This window comes from Heterodontus francisci, chromosome 16 (genome assembly GCF_036365525.1).
Source record: "Heterodontus francisci isolate sHetFra1 chromosome 16, sHetFra1.hap1, whole genome shotgun sequence".
In the NCBI taxonomy this organism is placed as follows: Eukaryota; Metazoa; Chordata; class Chondrichthyes; order Heterodontiformes; family Heterodontidae; genus Heterodontus; species Heterodontus francisci.
The window spans coordinates 29,363,150-29,380,704 of record NC_090386.1 but is presented as its reverse complement, the minus strand read 5'-3'; the positions used below and the strand labels follow the sequence as shown (position 1 = coordinate 29,380,704).

Here is a 17,555-nt window from a genome sequence, read left to right as displayed (position 1 = left end):
ATGAAGGGCGTTGCAACTGAAGGCAATCTTAGTAACAGGGTTGCATTTTTTGGAAGGGTTAGGAGCAGGAGTTCTGGATGAACTTTTCTTTCTCACTCCCCCTCCCCCTAGTTCAGGGATATGGAAGCCAAGTGTAACATCTCTACTGCTGGCCTGGGATCAAAGCAGTAATGTTCTGCTCTGCATGGCTCCATACCACATGGCACTAGGGCCATCAGTTTTCGACTAGTCCTTTTATTGCATAATTTCTACAATAGAAAGAACGAACCTGCATTTATATAGTGTCTTTCATGTTCCAAAGCACTTCACAGCTGATGGAAATTGCTTTGAAGTGTTGTCTCTGTTGGAATGTAGGAAACAGAGCAGCAAATTTCTGCACAGCAAAATCCCAGGAAGTGCTGTCTTTCAGGTTAGAAGTTAGGCTGGAGACCCAATCTGCTGTCTCAGGTGGACTTGAAAACAAAATCCCATGGCATTATTTTAAACAGCAGGGGACTTTGGCACAGTATCCTGGGCAATATTTATCCCTCAACCAACATTACTAAAACAGTTAAATTGGTGTTTGTGGGACCTTGTTGTATGCAAATTATCTACTGCATTTCCCCACATTACAACAGAAGTATTTCATTGGCTGTAAAGTGTTTTGGGATGTCCTGAGGTAGGGAAAGACACTATATAAATGCATGTGTTTCTTTTGCTGTCGAGGATCAAGGAGGGAGATGTTGTTGTTGGGGGGGGGGAAAAAAAAAAGAGAAAAGGAGTGGGGTCAGGTGAGGAAAAAGGATAAAGGGAGAGGAAAGATTGATTAAAAAGAGAGCAATTTTAATGCTTCTTATGCTGAAGATTTTGCTGCATTTTTCTAACATGTGAACAGGGGGCATTATCGGAATAAATCTTCAGCCCGTTTGATTTTTCAACATTACAATTTGTACAGTTTCAAACCTCCAGATGAGAGTGTACAAGACAGCTGGCTAAGTTCACCCAGACAGACTATTAAGTTTGCCTAAAGCCCAGACAATGTGCACTGCACACACCACACAGACTGAGTGAGAGCGAGGGAGAACGCGAGAAAAAAAAAAACGAATTACAACTGCCGTACAAAAAGCATCAGCTGATGCATGAAGGATTGGACTAAGGGAGAAACCAGCTGTCACCTCACATTGTGCTGCCACTTCCAGACAGTGTAATTGCGACACAACAGCTCATCCAATACAGATGGGATAACTCTGACAACAGCTCCAAATTTCATTGCCAACGAGGTGTGTTACTCTTACTGCCACAGTACTGGGATTGACTGGCGTCACTGCATTTATGCAGCATACGGATATGGTCATGCTAGGCCCCCACCTGCCAAGAATGAGGCACATCAATTTTGTCATGAACATTGATTTTTAACTGTTGCTGGAGCAAGGAAATGACTTGTTAAACAGTTCAGCCATGGCTGGAAAAAAAAAATTTACATACTAACAGACATCAAAAGGTGAGGAAGCGTATTCCAGGGTCTGCTAAGGAGGATACAATCCACAAGGGCCAGAACTGGTTAGACCAGCTGGTCACATGACTAACTGGCTGTTCCAGGGTTTTCCTTTGAACTAGCTACAGAGAGTTTGAATTCAGAAAGACTTTGCTCCTAGACTAAGATCTCTCGTCTGCTCCCATCTCTTTCTCACAAGCCTCTGAATCCACTGAAGACACATGAACCCCAAGAGAGAAAAGTCTCCTACAGTCAACAAGGTTTAAGAATACTGGGCTCCAATGAAAAGCAAGATCTAGAGTTTAAGTTCAAGTTTAATAAGTTTCAACTTTTCTTCTTTAAACCCAAGGAAACCTGTTTGTGTTGGTTTCTTTGCCTCATAATTGGAAAGTGGTGAACAAGGATTCACCAAAGGGAAGCTAAAAATATGGTGCGTTTAAAATTAAACCCTGTTACGGTAAGACCAGGTGAAGGCTGAAAGAGAACCCTAGACCTCTTTCTCACCTGGTCGCAACAGATATCAATACTTTTTGGAGGGCAGGGAAGACAGACGAGAAAATTCACACTTGCACTAATACAACTACAACAAGTACTATTTATATACTTTTAATGTTGTAACACATCCCAAGGGGGTTTACAGGAGCATCTGACATTGAGCCACGTAAGGAGATATTAGGACAGCTGAATAAAAGCTTGGTCAAAGAGGTAACTTTTGAGGAACATTCTAAAGGAGGAGGAGAAAGGTAGAGGGACAGAGATTTAGGGAGGAATTTCCCGAGTTTAGGGCCTTGGCATTTGAAGAACCTCCAATGTTGAAGCGATCGAAATTGGGGATGCGAAAGAGGCCAGAATTGGAGGAGTGCAGAGATCTGAGGGTTCTAGGGTTGGAGATTACAGAGATAGGGAGGGGCAATAGAGCATCTGAACACCTCTAACTGCTTTCACTGCTACAGGTTGTGGAAGCAAGTATGGTTTTGGGGGAGGAGACACTGGTGGGCAATTTGGAGGGAAAAAGAAAAAGAGGGTAACTAAACCTATGCCGAACAAATATGGTTGGAGGTTCCCCCTCTGTGATTTCACCCAGACCACTAGTCACAGCCCCATTCCCATCAGCTCAACATGCACTCTAGGCACAGCTTCCAGAAAACCTCTAGCATTGTGCCGGTGAGTTTTTCTCTTCAATAGTTCGTGTGGGCACAGTACAAAAAAAAATTGAGACCTCTCCCCATCACTCTGCTGAAATCCTGGCAGAAGGCAACATTTTCAATAAAAAGTCACTGACTAAACACAGGAGCAGCTATGGTGATACTGTTTTAGTCACATGCAACAATTTAGTTACACACAATCCAGGTAAATTCACTTCAGGTGTATATTTAAGAAACCATTCAGTAACCAAGGAAATAAAGCATTCAATGATCAAAACACATACACACTCTCCTTTTCATGTCATCATTTTACCAAGGCACACATGGACTTAAGTTCATGTGCATACACCACGTAAATATGGGTTTTGAGATCACATGTCCAACAACTGTGCCTACTTCTCTTAATTTACTAAATCAGAAATCCAATTTGCCAACATCTGGATTCCCAATTTGCCAGTGTCTAGTGGTGCATACATAGGATGGTGCTGGCGTAAAGGAGGCTGAAACATTGGCCATCGAACATGTGAAGTTTGCAGCTGCCTCGAACAATTAAACTAGTTTATCAAAAAGCAATACAAACCTGTTCAGTTGCAGAGAGCACCAGGCGTGATATACAGTCAGACACAGCTAATCAATGCAATCCCTCATTCAACCCCCACACTAGAGTCGTTCAGGCAACCAAGAGCTGTGTGGTTGAGACAGGTCAAGTCCTTTAAAAGGCCCAAACAGCACAGATTCCCTCCAGACTCATCAGCATTTAAAAAGTGAAGGCTTTAGCTCTCAATTAGCGTAGGCAAGTGAATTAAAAGGTGCAGGTATCACCAGCCAAACCACCAATATACAATGATTTACAGCGAGGCAGAGTGAGAGTATGATATGAGAGGCAAACCAAGAGCAGGTAAGAGAAGATTGTGTGGAAAAACACTAGCACAAGAAAGGGGGAGAGAACATGCTGCAGGGAGAAAAACAAATTCAAAGAACTACAGATTAAAGAGACAAAAATGAGGTCAGAAGCAGGCAGACGACAAGATAAACAAACAGTCTCGTGGAGAATGCAGATCCCATTGACCCGCACAATACATCTGTACAGGAATGGACAGGCACAGGAACGGCCCCTGTCAGACTACAAATATACCATTTATTAGAATTGAACAGTGTGTTCCTACAGAAGTTTACATAACAAAAACCATCACAGCTTAATAGATACAGGACCATTGCTACTACTGGAGAATGCGGGGGAAAAAAAAAACTCAGCAGGAAAAGTTCTACAAAACAAATTTGAAAAATTAAAAATGCATAACCACCACAGCTTCCAAAATACCATTACAGTCACAGGGATTAACTTTCTGCAAGATTGAAATAATTAGGTGTTTTTAAAAATAAACATGGCTTGTACTTTGCAGGTCTCCCTTTCAGAAACAGTTATTGATCATTCAGCACAAAGCAGGTCACCGGAAACAGGTCTGTTGATACTGTGCTGTCGCCGTTAGGGGGTGCAAAAAGACAGCTAACCTGCCACAGTTGGCCCCCTCCCCCTCTCGATCTCAGTGTGGAGAGACAGCCTCTACTTGGCATGACTCCCCAACAAGAGCAGCTCTCACTGTCAGGGGAGCAGCATCACTGAAACTAGCTTTAGATTTTTCCACTTTGGTTAGGAAAGCCTCCTGTAGTAAGAAACACAGGTGTGTCTCATCAAAATGTTCTCCCCAGCTCTACTGAAAGGGTCAACTCTTACCTTGCTCAAATGGCCACCCACTCATATGCAAGACCAGACAGTAAAAGTCATAAGGCTATTCAACCATGGAGGACAGCCCTCCTGGACTAATCCTATCCTAATCTGGTATCCACCGACACACAACTATAGCAAATCTCAGTGGATAGCAACCAAGACCCAGAAAACCTGGCTGAAACATGCCTCCTTGCCACAAGGCAACTGTAACACCCCTAAAATCCTGTCCTGGTTTAGATTAGCTAGGCGAGATATAGAACCTTCTAGACTGAATGTCTCACCATTAAACTGGTCAATGCTTACACTCTTTGTAATAGTTTGACTTTGAAAAGGAGATACTAAGAGCTGTGATTAACAATAACCAGCTTTTCCAGTCCTGTGTATTTGATATCTTGTTCCTAAAGTTTGGATGACATCGAGAGGGGACTTCCCAAACAACCAAGTTGAATTAACAACTGTTGAAAATGGTACTGAACAACCATCTCTACTGAAACCTGCTCTCACCCCTGCAACTGTACTAGGCCAGGTCCCCCAGCAAAACTGTCAGACATTGCTTAAAAGTCCTTTTATATACATTCCACATTGGGAAGTGTTTTCATCAGCCTGACTCTCCTATTGAATAGTGAGGGAAGAATCACACTTTATGTAGGAAGTGTAACATGCAACAGGCTGTTTGGGCCAACCTGTTCATGTTGGGTGTTTCTCCTCTGCATGAGCAATATCCTAATTCCACGTGACCGCTCTGTTGCTAAACTCTTTTTCTCAACCGCCTATATAGCGTCGTCTTAAACGTTGACATAGTGGCTGTGTCAATCACCAACTCCTGCAGTGCATTCCACAGCCTCACAATCCACTGTGTAAAAAAAAAAAGTTTCTTCTGCTCGCTGTCCTAAACCGGTCAATAAGCTTAGTGCCATGCTATACAATAACTTGCATCTATGTTTAATGTAGTAAAAATCCCAATCCACTTCACATGAGCATAATCAAACAAAATTTGATCGAGTCAATTGCCTTGGTAAGTACAGCTCGAGTAATTGGAATTTTGGATTATCTGGCACCTCTCAGGTTCGGCACATGCCAGATAACAAAGCTTTTACAGTACTTTTTCCCCCCAAACACAACCCAAATTTGGAAGGGCAGAATCCAGAGCTGTACTGCTGCCGGCATCTTGCAGTTCAAGTGGATATAGTTTGGATACCTCACAAGCCCCTAGCTTTCCTGAAGCTACAGTAATACAGGCCATGGATCTGATATTTATTGGCAACTGCACAGATTCAAGATCCCACTATATGGTTATGTGGGGCATGCATCGTACAACAGATTACATTCTCCCAAGCTCAGACTGACAGGATAGTCGACTGCTCTCTGCACTGGCTGGGAGGGTCCCGTTGAAGTGCCTTTGAGTATTCTCAATGCAGTTCCTGTGGGAGCAAGCCCAGTGTGCAACTGCCAATAATTTAGCACTAAAATCAGTACTTATCAGCAGTTTGGCTGGTCTAGGATGTGAGAATAAAAGAAACTAGTGTGATCAGGACATCATGCAGGTGGATTTTCTCTGCATCCAAACCGCAAGTCCTCCTCGTCTTGGCAGATACAATGCACCTTAGCAGAATTTATAGTTAAATGGCATCTTTCACATCTATAGGACATCACAGTGATTCACTGCCAATAAGATACTTTGAAGTATAGTCACATAGGCAAATATGGCAGCCAGTTTGTATAAAGCTAGGTCCCAGTAAAATAATATAATAAACTAAATCATCAATTACCTATTTTGAGGGTGCTGGCCAGGAAAGCAGACCAACTCATGCACACTCATTTTTAAGTCAGAAGATTGCAGCTTCAAGCTCCATTAGGGCTACATATCCTAGGTTGAAATTTCAATGCAACACAACACTGAGGGACGGTCACAGCTGCCAGCTTTCTGATATCACGTTAACCTCAGGCCCCATCCGCTTGGTTATTAAAGATCCCCAGCACTAGTCAAAAGAAAAGCAGTGAACTCACCTGGTGTCCAGGCCAGCAATCGTCCCTAAACCACCATGAAGAAAAACCTTAAAGGCCTTTCCTCTCATTGCTCTTTGTGGAATCTTGCTGAGCACAAAGTGGCTACCGCATTCATCCAAGTAATATTAGTGACTGTACTTTAAAGTAATTCATTATATGTGATGGTCTTTGGGATATTTCAGAGATGATATAAGGCGCAAGATAAATACAAGTTTTTTTCTTCCCCTGTTTCAAAACCAGTGTCAGGGTGACATGAACAGAGGCCAGGACTGACTGCTGGTGTTATGTTTGATCTGCAACCCTTGGCTTAAAAGTAGCCTGATGTCATCATGCTGCCTGCGCGTATCTTGGCACAACTGGAGTCGAAGGTAAAGAGACAGGTAGTGATCACAGCATCTGGACAGTGCATGTGATTGCCAACTCTCCCAAAATTGGTGGAAAGCAGAATGACGTCTTCTGGTCTCCCTTGCCAGGTGACTGGAATTGTCATACTATTTCCACAGTTCTCACTGCTCCTTCCACCTACCCCCAGCAACGACCACCCGCAACCCCCCCGCCCCCGCCTGTCTCTTCCTACCCCAACTCTCCCCTTCCTCACCCTCTAGTCTCTTCCACCCTCCCAATTCCCATTTCCTTTGTCCCTCCCCCACTCCATCTCCTTTCTGTCTCCTCTTCCCATCTGACCCCTCCCACCCATTCCAGTCTTCTCCAATGTCTCCCCCTCCCATCTCGTCACAATTAGAGGAGTTTTGATAGAGTAAATAAGGGAAAACTGTTTCCACTGGCAGGAGGTTCAATAACCAGTCACTCCACTGAAGCAGATACTGCAACCTGACCCTTAACCAGACAGCAGGTAATTCGAGCGAACACCACAACACATATACCTTAACCATTACCCAACTAAGTGAGTCGAAATGAAGATCACCAGTAAAACTAAAAGAATGCCAGACCATTTTGAAATACATCCTGGGAATAAAGTTAACAAAGATTTTTTTTAAAATAAAAAAAGTGGGGATTCAGTTGATTCCCATATCCCCAGGCTAATGAGGAGGTGGGAGGGTGGCAGGGGTTGGAAGAGAGAGAGAATTAGAAACATAAACATGTTTAAAAAGCAATGTCCCTGCTCTTGCTTGACGTGCATGTGTGGATTCCAAGTGCAGACAGGGTTAATCATCAGTTCAATTGGCCCTGCAGTCAGTCAGTACACTGACACAACTCATCACCAAATGTGCAGAATGGCCAACTCAGTGAGGTACTGTACAGTGGGGCAAGAAGTCACTGATTCAGGGGCTGAAGGGGAAAAAGAAACTGGAGGGACAGGAATCAGCACAACTTTCATTTCCAAACGGAGTCTCGACCCAACGGGTTGCATCGCTGCATTCAGACTCTAATCTACTGCCCTTTGCTGAATTTGGATTCTGATTGGCTTTGCTGCCAGGTTGCTGCAAACTGGCAAGGAGGGCACTGCCCAGTGAATCCGGTCATCTGAGGCTACAGGATGCTGGCCCTCTACCCCACAGACTAGACATACTAACAGTCACCCCCCTCACTCATTACAACCACTAGAACTTGGGACAATACACCATGAACTGCCAGATATGTATGCTCATCTCCAGTGCAGTACTGAGGGGGTGCTGCATTGTTGAAGGTGCCATCTTTTGGATGAGGCATTAAACTGAGGCCCCATCTGCCTACTCAGGTGGATGTAAAAGATTTCATGGCACTATTCGGGAGAATTGCAGCCCTGGTGACCTGGCCAATATTCATCCGTCAATCAACATTTAAAAAAATTCTGATCATTATCACATTGCTGTTTGTGGGAGCTTGCGGTGTGCAAATTGCCTGCTGTGTTTTCTCCATTACAACAGTGACTACACTTCAAAAGGTAGTTCATTCATGTAAAGTGCTTTGAGACATCTGGTGGTCATGAAAAGTGCTATATAAATGCAAATCTTTCTTTCCTTATGATTCACTATACAAGCCAATTCCCAGCTGTAATGGCAGTGGAATAAAAGGAGTGCTGTTCTACCTGAACAGCTCTCACCTGTCTCAGTGATGTCCTGCACTGTGAATTGGGGAGGTGCAAGGGGAAAGAGAATTAGAACAGGGCACAGCAGTAGGGAGCAGGGTGATTAATACACTGTACCATTAGCTTTGACCATAATGAGCCCAAGGTGTGCATATTTTAAGATTTTAAATCAAATTTTGGAAGGTGTTGCAACATTTAATCAGCGGTGATTTAAATCATTTATTTTTCATAGTTGCTTGCCTACACTGTCAGACAGTCAGTCTTTGCAAAAGCAACTTATTATTGTCTTGCAGATAAGTGATTAAAGTAGTGGAGCAAAATAAAAATCCAAATAAATCACAGATTAATTGTAATAAAAAAATGTACCATCAGAAGAGGCTCTCACCCCACCTCAGACAAGATATCCCAATCCTGGGAAGATTGCTCCATCCCTAAAGCAATAGCTGATTATAAGAGGGATTTGTTATCCCAGGAACACATACACACCAGGAAGCACTTTCAATCATTCATAAGTTAAGCAGACAAAAAAAGGCTATCCACCAGAATCTGAAAAGCCTCTCAGGATTCACCTGTCACAGTTAGTCACAATGCTGATTAGAATATCAGCAACTGAAGGTGTATTTGACCACAGAAAGCCAGCAGTGCAGAAGGAAATGTGACAGCTTTGCACCAAAGGTAAATTACAAACTGATTCTAACGGGTTGATTGTTGAGAGAGAGAGACTGACTTGTCCCCTTCCCACCCAACCCCCCCTCAAATTTAACAGAGCAAACAAAATCTGCTGCACCAACACAGCAGGTAAGTGTAGTGATGCACCCCGATATTACTAGCACTGCCTAGAATCAACAACCAGGGCTGTCTGCAGAGCACGCATCGAGTTCAGTCACTATCACCTGCACTTTGCATTTTATACACTAGATAAACATAGCATGTAAAGTGTATGGCACTATTGTTCATAAATAATGGACAATGAAATTTTTTTTTAAAGGAATAGATCCACCGATACAGGATACTGTGCACTAATAGACGTTTGATAATCGACAATAAGAATTTTTTTAAATCCATGTTACACCATGCAAAATAAAGTATTTGAATGGCACGTTTTAAGAGGGAAAAATAATACACGATAGCTTAATCCACAACTCTCACAGGAACATCCGAAGTCTGACAGTCGAATTCCGATTTGAAAACTCTTGGCAGATGGCAAAAATGATGCGCATGAATCAGGATCTGTACATTGTGACAGTGAATGTTAAGAGAACCAAGTAATGCTGACCCCACATTGAAGCTTTGAGCAAATTACCTATATTTACATACACTAGACTCAGCTGTAAACTGCACCCCAAAACCTGGCAACCTACGAGTAACCAGTCAACCAGCAGGTAAACGAGACTCAGTCCCTTACATCATACAAAATACAAACTGCATTTAAAAAACACAGCAAACAGCAGCTTATCCACACAAACTGGCAGGGTTGTGTGTTAGCAGCAATTAGGTGAATAACTGGGATCTGATAATCAGCACCCACCACTGCAGGATTATGTACATCATTTTCCCAGGAAGCAGTACTCTATAACATGTGTCGAGGTGGAGAGAGCACAGGCAGCTTCAGTCAACTACTGCTCCATTCCAAAATGAGCAGAGCAGGAAAAAAATGTAAAGTTACAGACAGAATCCTTAAATTAACCTTTCTTACCCACAAGTACTTAGTAAATATTACACTGATGCTGAAAAAATACATTTGAAGCACTCAAAAAGGATTGATGCATCAGAGCATCTCCACTTGAGGGATCTTAATTTTCCAATAATCCTAAAACTGTTATAATTTTAGTTAAGGACAACGCTACTCATTCGAAAACAATAAAACCCTGTACCGTGTTTGGTCATCATAGTGCAACTGAATTTCATCCAAAAAGTTTGCATCATTCTTATTAAAATCCAATAGGAATTGTATTTTACAGAATGCATGGACCCTGTAAGTCATCTTTCAGTAGTCAGATCTTAAAGAGAATGACTCACCCCTTTCACCAAACATGAAATTATACTGAGACGGTGTTGTGAAAGAAAGTGCTCAGTTATTTTTTTTAATTAAATCCCTTTACTTGTCTTTACTGAGTTATGAGAAATGCCACAGAATGTGAGTGGTCAGTGTGTTTTAAATACATTGCATGACAGGGTTATCTGGTGATACACTAGGTCTAACTAGATGAACGCCTCTAGTCCAAGTGCAGGACGACTAGAAAGACCAAACATTAACAGATCAAAGAGGGGAAAAGGAAAGAAACAAAACGGACGAGGTGGGTGGAAGAAAAAAAAGAGAATCTTAGGCGAGACTCGCACACGGAATGGAGCGACACTCTTGACTGTGAGTCAGTACAAACTAGACGATGACTGACTGAACGGTTTTGTACAACTGGTCTTAAAAAAAAGAGAAACCGAAAGTGTCCCAAAGCTGCCTCGAAAAGACACAAGGCGTTCTCACGGGGTGGGGGGATGGGGAAGGAAAGCAGACACCCTTTTTTAAAGTCAGGGTCTTGGCTGCTTTTCTGGTCTCGAACTTGGCCAAGAAGCGGTGGTGGTGGTTGGGATCAGAATCAGATTCCACCACCTCCACCCAACTCCCACCAAAAAAAAAACACCCGTTCCCATCGAAAAGTGAGGCAGACACACAAAATAAAGTCAAAAAAAGTAGAGGCAGAAAACACAATTTAAATAAAAAGGCACAGTACAACTCTGACAGGAGTGAAAACTCCAGGCAGTCTGAAGGCTCGGGAGACGCCGTCTTAATTAACAACACTGCCAGACAGACACCCACCCCCAACACCCATTCCTTATTGGGAGAAGAGTCCCTTTTTATTTAATACAAATGCCAACAATCACTAGCTTTATTCTGAATCACCAGTAACGTTACGGTATTAAAATGAAATAGTATATAATAAAATGTTTAGAGTACTCACTGATCTCCATACTCTGGAACAAAGAGCGTTTGCAGTTGCATGTGCAGGAGACATTGGGCTGATTTGTTGCGGCTGTGCTGTTCAGACCCATCAAGTTGTACATTTAATATTTGAGAAGAGGGGAAAATAAATAAGAGAATTAAATAAAGGCAGCCAGGCACCCCGGGGTGGGAAAGGAGCCTTCGCTGACTGAGTGCTGCTGGCTGGCCCCTGGAAGAGGGGAGGCAAGTGGGAATCTCTCAGTTGTGAGAAACCATACTCAAGGAGTGAGGGGAGTGTTAGTCCGGGCCGGTCCCCGTTGCTCTGTCTGTCTCGCTCCCCCTGCTCTGCCGACTCCGGAAACACCAAGTGCTACTTAGTGTCTGCTTCTCACTCGGATACACTGAGACATACAAGTAGCGCAGCGCTCGCGCCGCAACCAAACCTCAGCTGCTGCCACTCAACCGGCCCCTCCTCCGTCCGCCTGATTGACCGGGCAACAGACCAATCGCCTCCTTCTCTTCAAACATGACTCGACCAATTGGCGACTGGAAAAGTAGATATGGAGGTGGGATGTAGGAAGTTCGAGTTCGCCTTTATGACGTCACCAGCTAGACAGGGCGCGACGGGCGAACTTCTCCGTTGTCTGGCACCCTTGGTGATTGGCGTGGACATCAACCAATGGAAAGTTAGCATCTCGCTCAGGCTCTTGCTACGATTGGACGCGCCGTGGAGATTTAACCAATCGTGAAAAAGATAATGGGCGGGGTGAAAGAGTTTTGAGACTATGACATAAGAGGCTGAGAGTGGGAGGAGCCGAGGTTTGACACGCAAGAGATTATTGACGTAGATATTACCCAATAGAAACACAGATTGTGGAGTCTCCGGGATTTTAATTGGGTGGTAGGGATGGGAAGGGCGGACGCAGTTGGGGCGCACACGTGGGTCAGCACCGCTGTGTTTGTTTTAAGTGAGCACAGGAAATGGGAGAAGCAGAAGTTTGAAAGTTTATCCAAAGTTTCTTAAATCTGCTTCACGCTTAAAAAATGCAGGCGACAAATATTACACAGCATTTTATACTTCTTTGCCGCATCAGTCAGAAAAGCAACTTAGTGATAAAGCCAGCTTCAAATAAATTAATACAAAAGCAAAAAACTGCGGATACTGGAAATCTGAAATAAAAACAGAAAATGGTGGAAATAGCAGGTCTGGCAGCATTTGAGGAGGGAGAAACAGGGTTAATGTTTTAGTTCTGATGAAAGGTCATTGACCTGTAACGTTAACTATTTCCACAGATTTGCTGAGTATTTCCAGCAAATTACGTTTTTTCAATTTCAAATAAATCAATCCTACTCCATCAATATTGAAAGTAGAGCAATTTTCTAACAGTTTGAGGTATTCAAAGTAAGTGAACTCTTGGTAAAGCCTGAGTGTTTGCTGATGCAAAAATAAATAAATACGCGTTCAACACTGCCATCTTTGTGACTTGGTGAAATGAGCCATTTAGAGACTTTAAAAAAATGATACAGCACTTTCCTAACTTTCAAAAGTTGTCAAGACAGAGTGAGGTTTGCAGAAAAAAAGATGAAACTGGGTCAATACGTTTTGAGATTTCATTTCAGATTTGCAGCACTGGAGGGGGAACCAACACCAAGGGAAACAGGATGCAGTAACCTTGATTATATTTTCCCCTTGCCCTTCGTGTACATTCCTCGCAACGAATCCAAACAAAAAAAAGGCTGCCGTGGGGGGGAGGGGAACGTCTGTGTATTCAGACAGACTTTACAAGGCAATCTGCTCTTGTAAAGCGTAACCTTACTTTGACCCGAAAGTGATACAAACCGACTCGCTCTCCCCACCTCGTCTGAAATCATCCACCACCTTCAGATTGATACATTAAATGCGATTTGTAAAATGGAATTTCGGGATATTATCATAGGCAGTATGAAGATTAATGCAAAAGTGGCAAAAAGAGCATGAAAGCTTCGGTGCAAATAACAAAGCTTGATGCGAAGTTTCCAGTCTTCAGCCCCCTGCTGACACCCGAGAGTCTTATTATCCGCAAGCTGCATGCAAATCCCATTATATAAACGCGATGTTTTTTTGGCGTTAGATCCTCTTACAGCTCCAGGGGAAAGTGTGTGAGTGATCTGGATATTGCTGATAGACCAATTTAAAATCTTTCCCCCTCTATTTGTAGGTGAGATTTCCCCCAGGAGCTGAGGCTGGGGAGGAGAGTGGGGGGGGGGGGGAGGGGGAACGGGTTATTGGAGTGGAGCGTTTAGTCTGTTCTTTGTGCTTGGCTGGTCACGGTTTGCCCAGTGGATGGGCAGTCTGCCAACCAGCTGAAGGAAGCCTGTGGCTTTTCTCAGCAATTGTTGTCTGCATTTGCACTTGGACTTAATGCCTGGTGTGTGTCTGCAACTGGGAGTGGATTAGAAAACAAAACAAAAAAAAAGCAGACAGACATGAACCGTCCCTTTTCCAGTACAAACAGAACGACTTCCCCCCAAATGAATGGCAGCGGCCGGTTCAGTCAATTCCTAGGCGGTGATCTCAGTCTGACACATTTCAGCAACGTTAGATCTTTCCGATGCAGGTGTCGGTGTATTTTACCATCATTCCTTCTCGATTGCCAAGCACCCCTTACAAGCCCCGACGCGATGGCTTCTTGCAAGACTGAAAGAACACACGAGATGGTCATTTTTACTAAAGTGCCCACGAGGAAGAGCTGAATTCAGTGTCACCCTCAAATAATGTTCTCCATTCAGTTGCTTCCTCTTTTTCACCTTCCTTTCGACAGGCTCATTTGGTCTTGAATTAGAAGATTGCACAGAAGGAGGCCGTTTGGCCCGTCCGGCCTGTGCTGGCTCATTGACGTCCCACGCTCCCGCTTTCCATTTGTAACCTCGTTAAGTTCCTCATCCTCAAGTACCTCTCACTCCTTTTTAAAATAATTTATGGAATCAGCTTCCACCATCTTTTCGGGTAGTGTGTTCCAGATCCCAACAACTCTCAGTGAAAAAAAATTCTCATTTCCTTGCAGATCTTTGGCCAATTATTTTATATCTATGACCCCTAGTTATTGACCCATTCACCTGAGGGAATAATCTTTCTCTATCAACTCTGTCAAAACCTCTCATCATCTTGAAAACCTCTATTCGATCACCTCACAACTTCCTCTGTTCCAAGGAGAACAGTCCTAATTTTTCCAAGCTCTCTGCATAACTGAAGTCTCTCAACCTTAGTTATCATCCTGGTCAACCTCCTCCATGTCCTTTCTAAGGCCTTTACATCTTTCCTGAAGTGTGTTGCCCAGAATTGTCCACAATATACGAGCTGAGGCCTAATCAGTGATTTATAAAGTTCTAGCATGATCCCTTTGCTTTCATATTCTATTTATAAAGCCAAGTAAATTAAACCCATATGCTTTTTAACCACCTTATCAACTTGCCCTGCCACCTTTAAGGATTTGTGTATATGGACACCAAGGTCTCTCTGATCATCTATGCTTTTCGAAATCATGCCATTTATAATAGTGGCTTTCCATATTAGTCGTCCCAAAGTGCATTACTTAACACTTCCCCGCAGGGGCGGCACAGTGGCGCAGGGGCGGCACAGTGGCGCAGTGGTTAGCACTGCAGCCTCACAGCTGCAGGGACCCGGGTTCGATTCTGGGTACTGCCTGTGTGGAGTTTGCAAGTTCTCCCTGTGTCTGCGTGGGTTTTCTCCGGGTGCTCCGGTTTCCTCCCACAAGCCAAAAAGACTTGCAGGTTGGTAGGTAAATTGGCCATTATAAATTGTCACTAGTATAGGTAGGTGGTAGGGAAATATAGGGACAGGTGGGGATGTTTGGTGGGAATATGGGATTAGTGTAGGATTAGTATAAATGGGTGGTTGATGGTCGGCACAGACTCGGTGGGCCGAAGGGCCTGTTTCAGTGCTGTATCTCTAATCTAATCTAATTAAGCTCCATTGACCATGCTTCAGTCCATTTCATGGAATCTTAGAGTGGTTACAGCACAGAGGAGGCCAGTCAGCCAGCCGAGTCTATGCTGGTTCTCTGCAAGAGCAATTTAACTAGCCCCACTTCTCCACCCTTTCCCTGCAGTCCTGCCAATATTTTCTCTTCAGTTGCTTATCCAATTCACTTTTGAAAGCCACGATTGAATCTGCCACTACCACACTCTCAGGCAGTGCATTCCTGATCCTAACCACTAAAAAAGGTTTTCTTCATGTCACCTTTGATTCTTTTGCCAATCACCTTAAATCTGTGTCCTCTGGTTCTCAACCCTTCCACCAATGGGAACAATTTATCTACTGTGCCTAGATCCCTCGTGATTTTGAACACCTCTATTAAATCTCTTCTCAACCCTTTCCTCGAGGGAGAACAACTCCAGCTTCTCCAATCTATTCACCTAACTGAAGCCCCTCATACTTGGATCCATTTTCGTAAATCTTTACTGCACCCTCTCCAAAGACATCACATCCTTCTTAATGTGTGATGCCCAGAACTGGACACAGTACTCCAGTTGAGATGGAACCAGCATTTTATAAAGGTTCATCATAACTTCTGTGCCTTTATGTCATTATCCTGTTCATGCCAACCTGAAGCCTATAACGATCCTCATTACTATCTACTGCTTTGCCAAGTTTTGTATCATCTGCAAACTTTATAATGCTGCTCCCTACATTCGAGTCTAGGCCATCTATAAAATTGCAAAAAGTAATGAACTTAAAATAGAGTCTTGGGGAACACCACTGCAAACCACTCCCAGTCTGAGAAACATTCTGTCACAGAGCTAGTTTTGTATCCATACTGACACGTTCCCCTTAATTCCACTGACTTCCATCTTCTTAATAAACCTCCAAGATTTGAGCATTTAAACTGAATTGACCTTTCATTGCAATGTTGAGGGAGTGATATATTGTTGCAAGTCTTTAATTTAGATAAGATATGAAACTGAAATTCTTGTGTGCCTGTACTAGTGGATGTTAAAGATCCCAGACTACTGTTCAGAAAAGAGAATGTGGTGCCCTGGTGTCTTGGTCAGCATTCCTCCCTCAGTCAGCACTCTGGTTATTCATGTGTGGTATCTCACCCTTTGCAAAACACAGCTGCATAACAGTCACTGCACTTAAAAGTGAGGCTTCTGCAAGACTTGAAAAGGAAATGTAAAATTTAATTAGGAGCATATACCAAGTTAACAGGCAACCCTTGGATACTTTGCCCAAGTGACCATCTTCATGTATATGTCTGGGCAGTGAGTGCCATCATATATGAGAATAATTCTGTCCTCAAGGAGCACACACTAACTCTCTTGTGCAAGGCATTCCATAACCACCAGGAACCCTGCCTAATTATTCCAAATTCCAACCTAGTGGTGCTATGTCCAAATATAGCAACCCCAATTGAGATCAGATCATTTAACATGGGCCCATGATCAAATCTGGGAACTTCTTGAGCTGAACTTCCAACTGGCATCAAGTCCCATTCATCTATTTACCCCTACATTGACTTTTGTTCTAGCAACGCCTTGATTATCAAATTTTCATCCTTATTTTCAAAATGTTCCCTCTCTCTCTCTCTTCCTTTAAAAATAACAGCAATAACTTATATTTATATAGCACCTTTGACAGTGTAAAACCTCTTAAGGCGCTTGGAAATTATCGCAAGCTCCTCCACCATCTCCACCCACCACTTCCTCCAGCAACCCGGGATGCAATCCATCTGGATCGGGTGACCAATCTATTCTAAGCAAAGGCACCCCTGCCTATCAATTTTCACCCCATCCATTACCTCCACCATCTCCACTTCTACCGACATTTTGTCAGCAACCTCTTTGTTACTAAACACTGATACAAAGTACTCAACAAGTATTTAACCGTACAAAAGCAAAATACCGTGGATGCTGGAAATCTGAAATAAAAACAGAAAATGTTGGAAATACTCAGCAAATCAGGCAGCATCTGTGGAGAGAGAAACAGAGTTAATGCTTCAGGTCTGTGAGACTAGGTGAAAGCCCAACTACCTTCCTTACTGGCTCCACAGAAGCATGAGCATCTGACCTGGTTCATTCTCTGCATAAGTTCTGTGATGGTGCACCCACAGAGGGAGTGACCTCTCTTAGGATTTGTCATCGGCCTCCTGGGGGACACTTGAAGGACCTGTGGGAGATTAAAGACATGAATTAAAACATTCTTACCTTGACAGTTCGAACTGAGCACTGTGCAC

The 17,555-nt window shown here is 43.3% G+C and overlaps 1 protein-coding gene across 2 annotated transcripts in view; it reads right to left on the bottom strand.

Annotated features, from left to right (window-relative positions):
• The window catches only part of LOC137378025 (protein TMEPAI-like), a 91,351-nt gene extending 79,601 nt beyond the window's left edge, over nt 1-11,750 (bottom strand). For both annotated transcript variants that reach the window (XM_068048058.1, XM_068048059.1), the window contains exon 1: nt 11,342-11,750. In XM_068048058.1, coding sequence (XP_067904159.1) covers nt 11,342-11,444 — 103 coding nt within the window. In that variant the 5' untranslated portion in view covers nt 11,445-11,750. The remainder of the gene's footprint in view (nt 1-11,341) is intronic.
• Nucleotides 11,751-17,555: the final 5,805 nt, after the last annotated feature.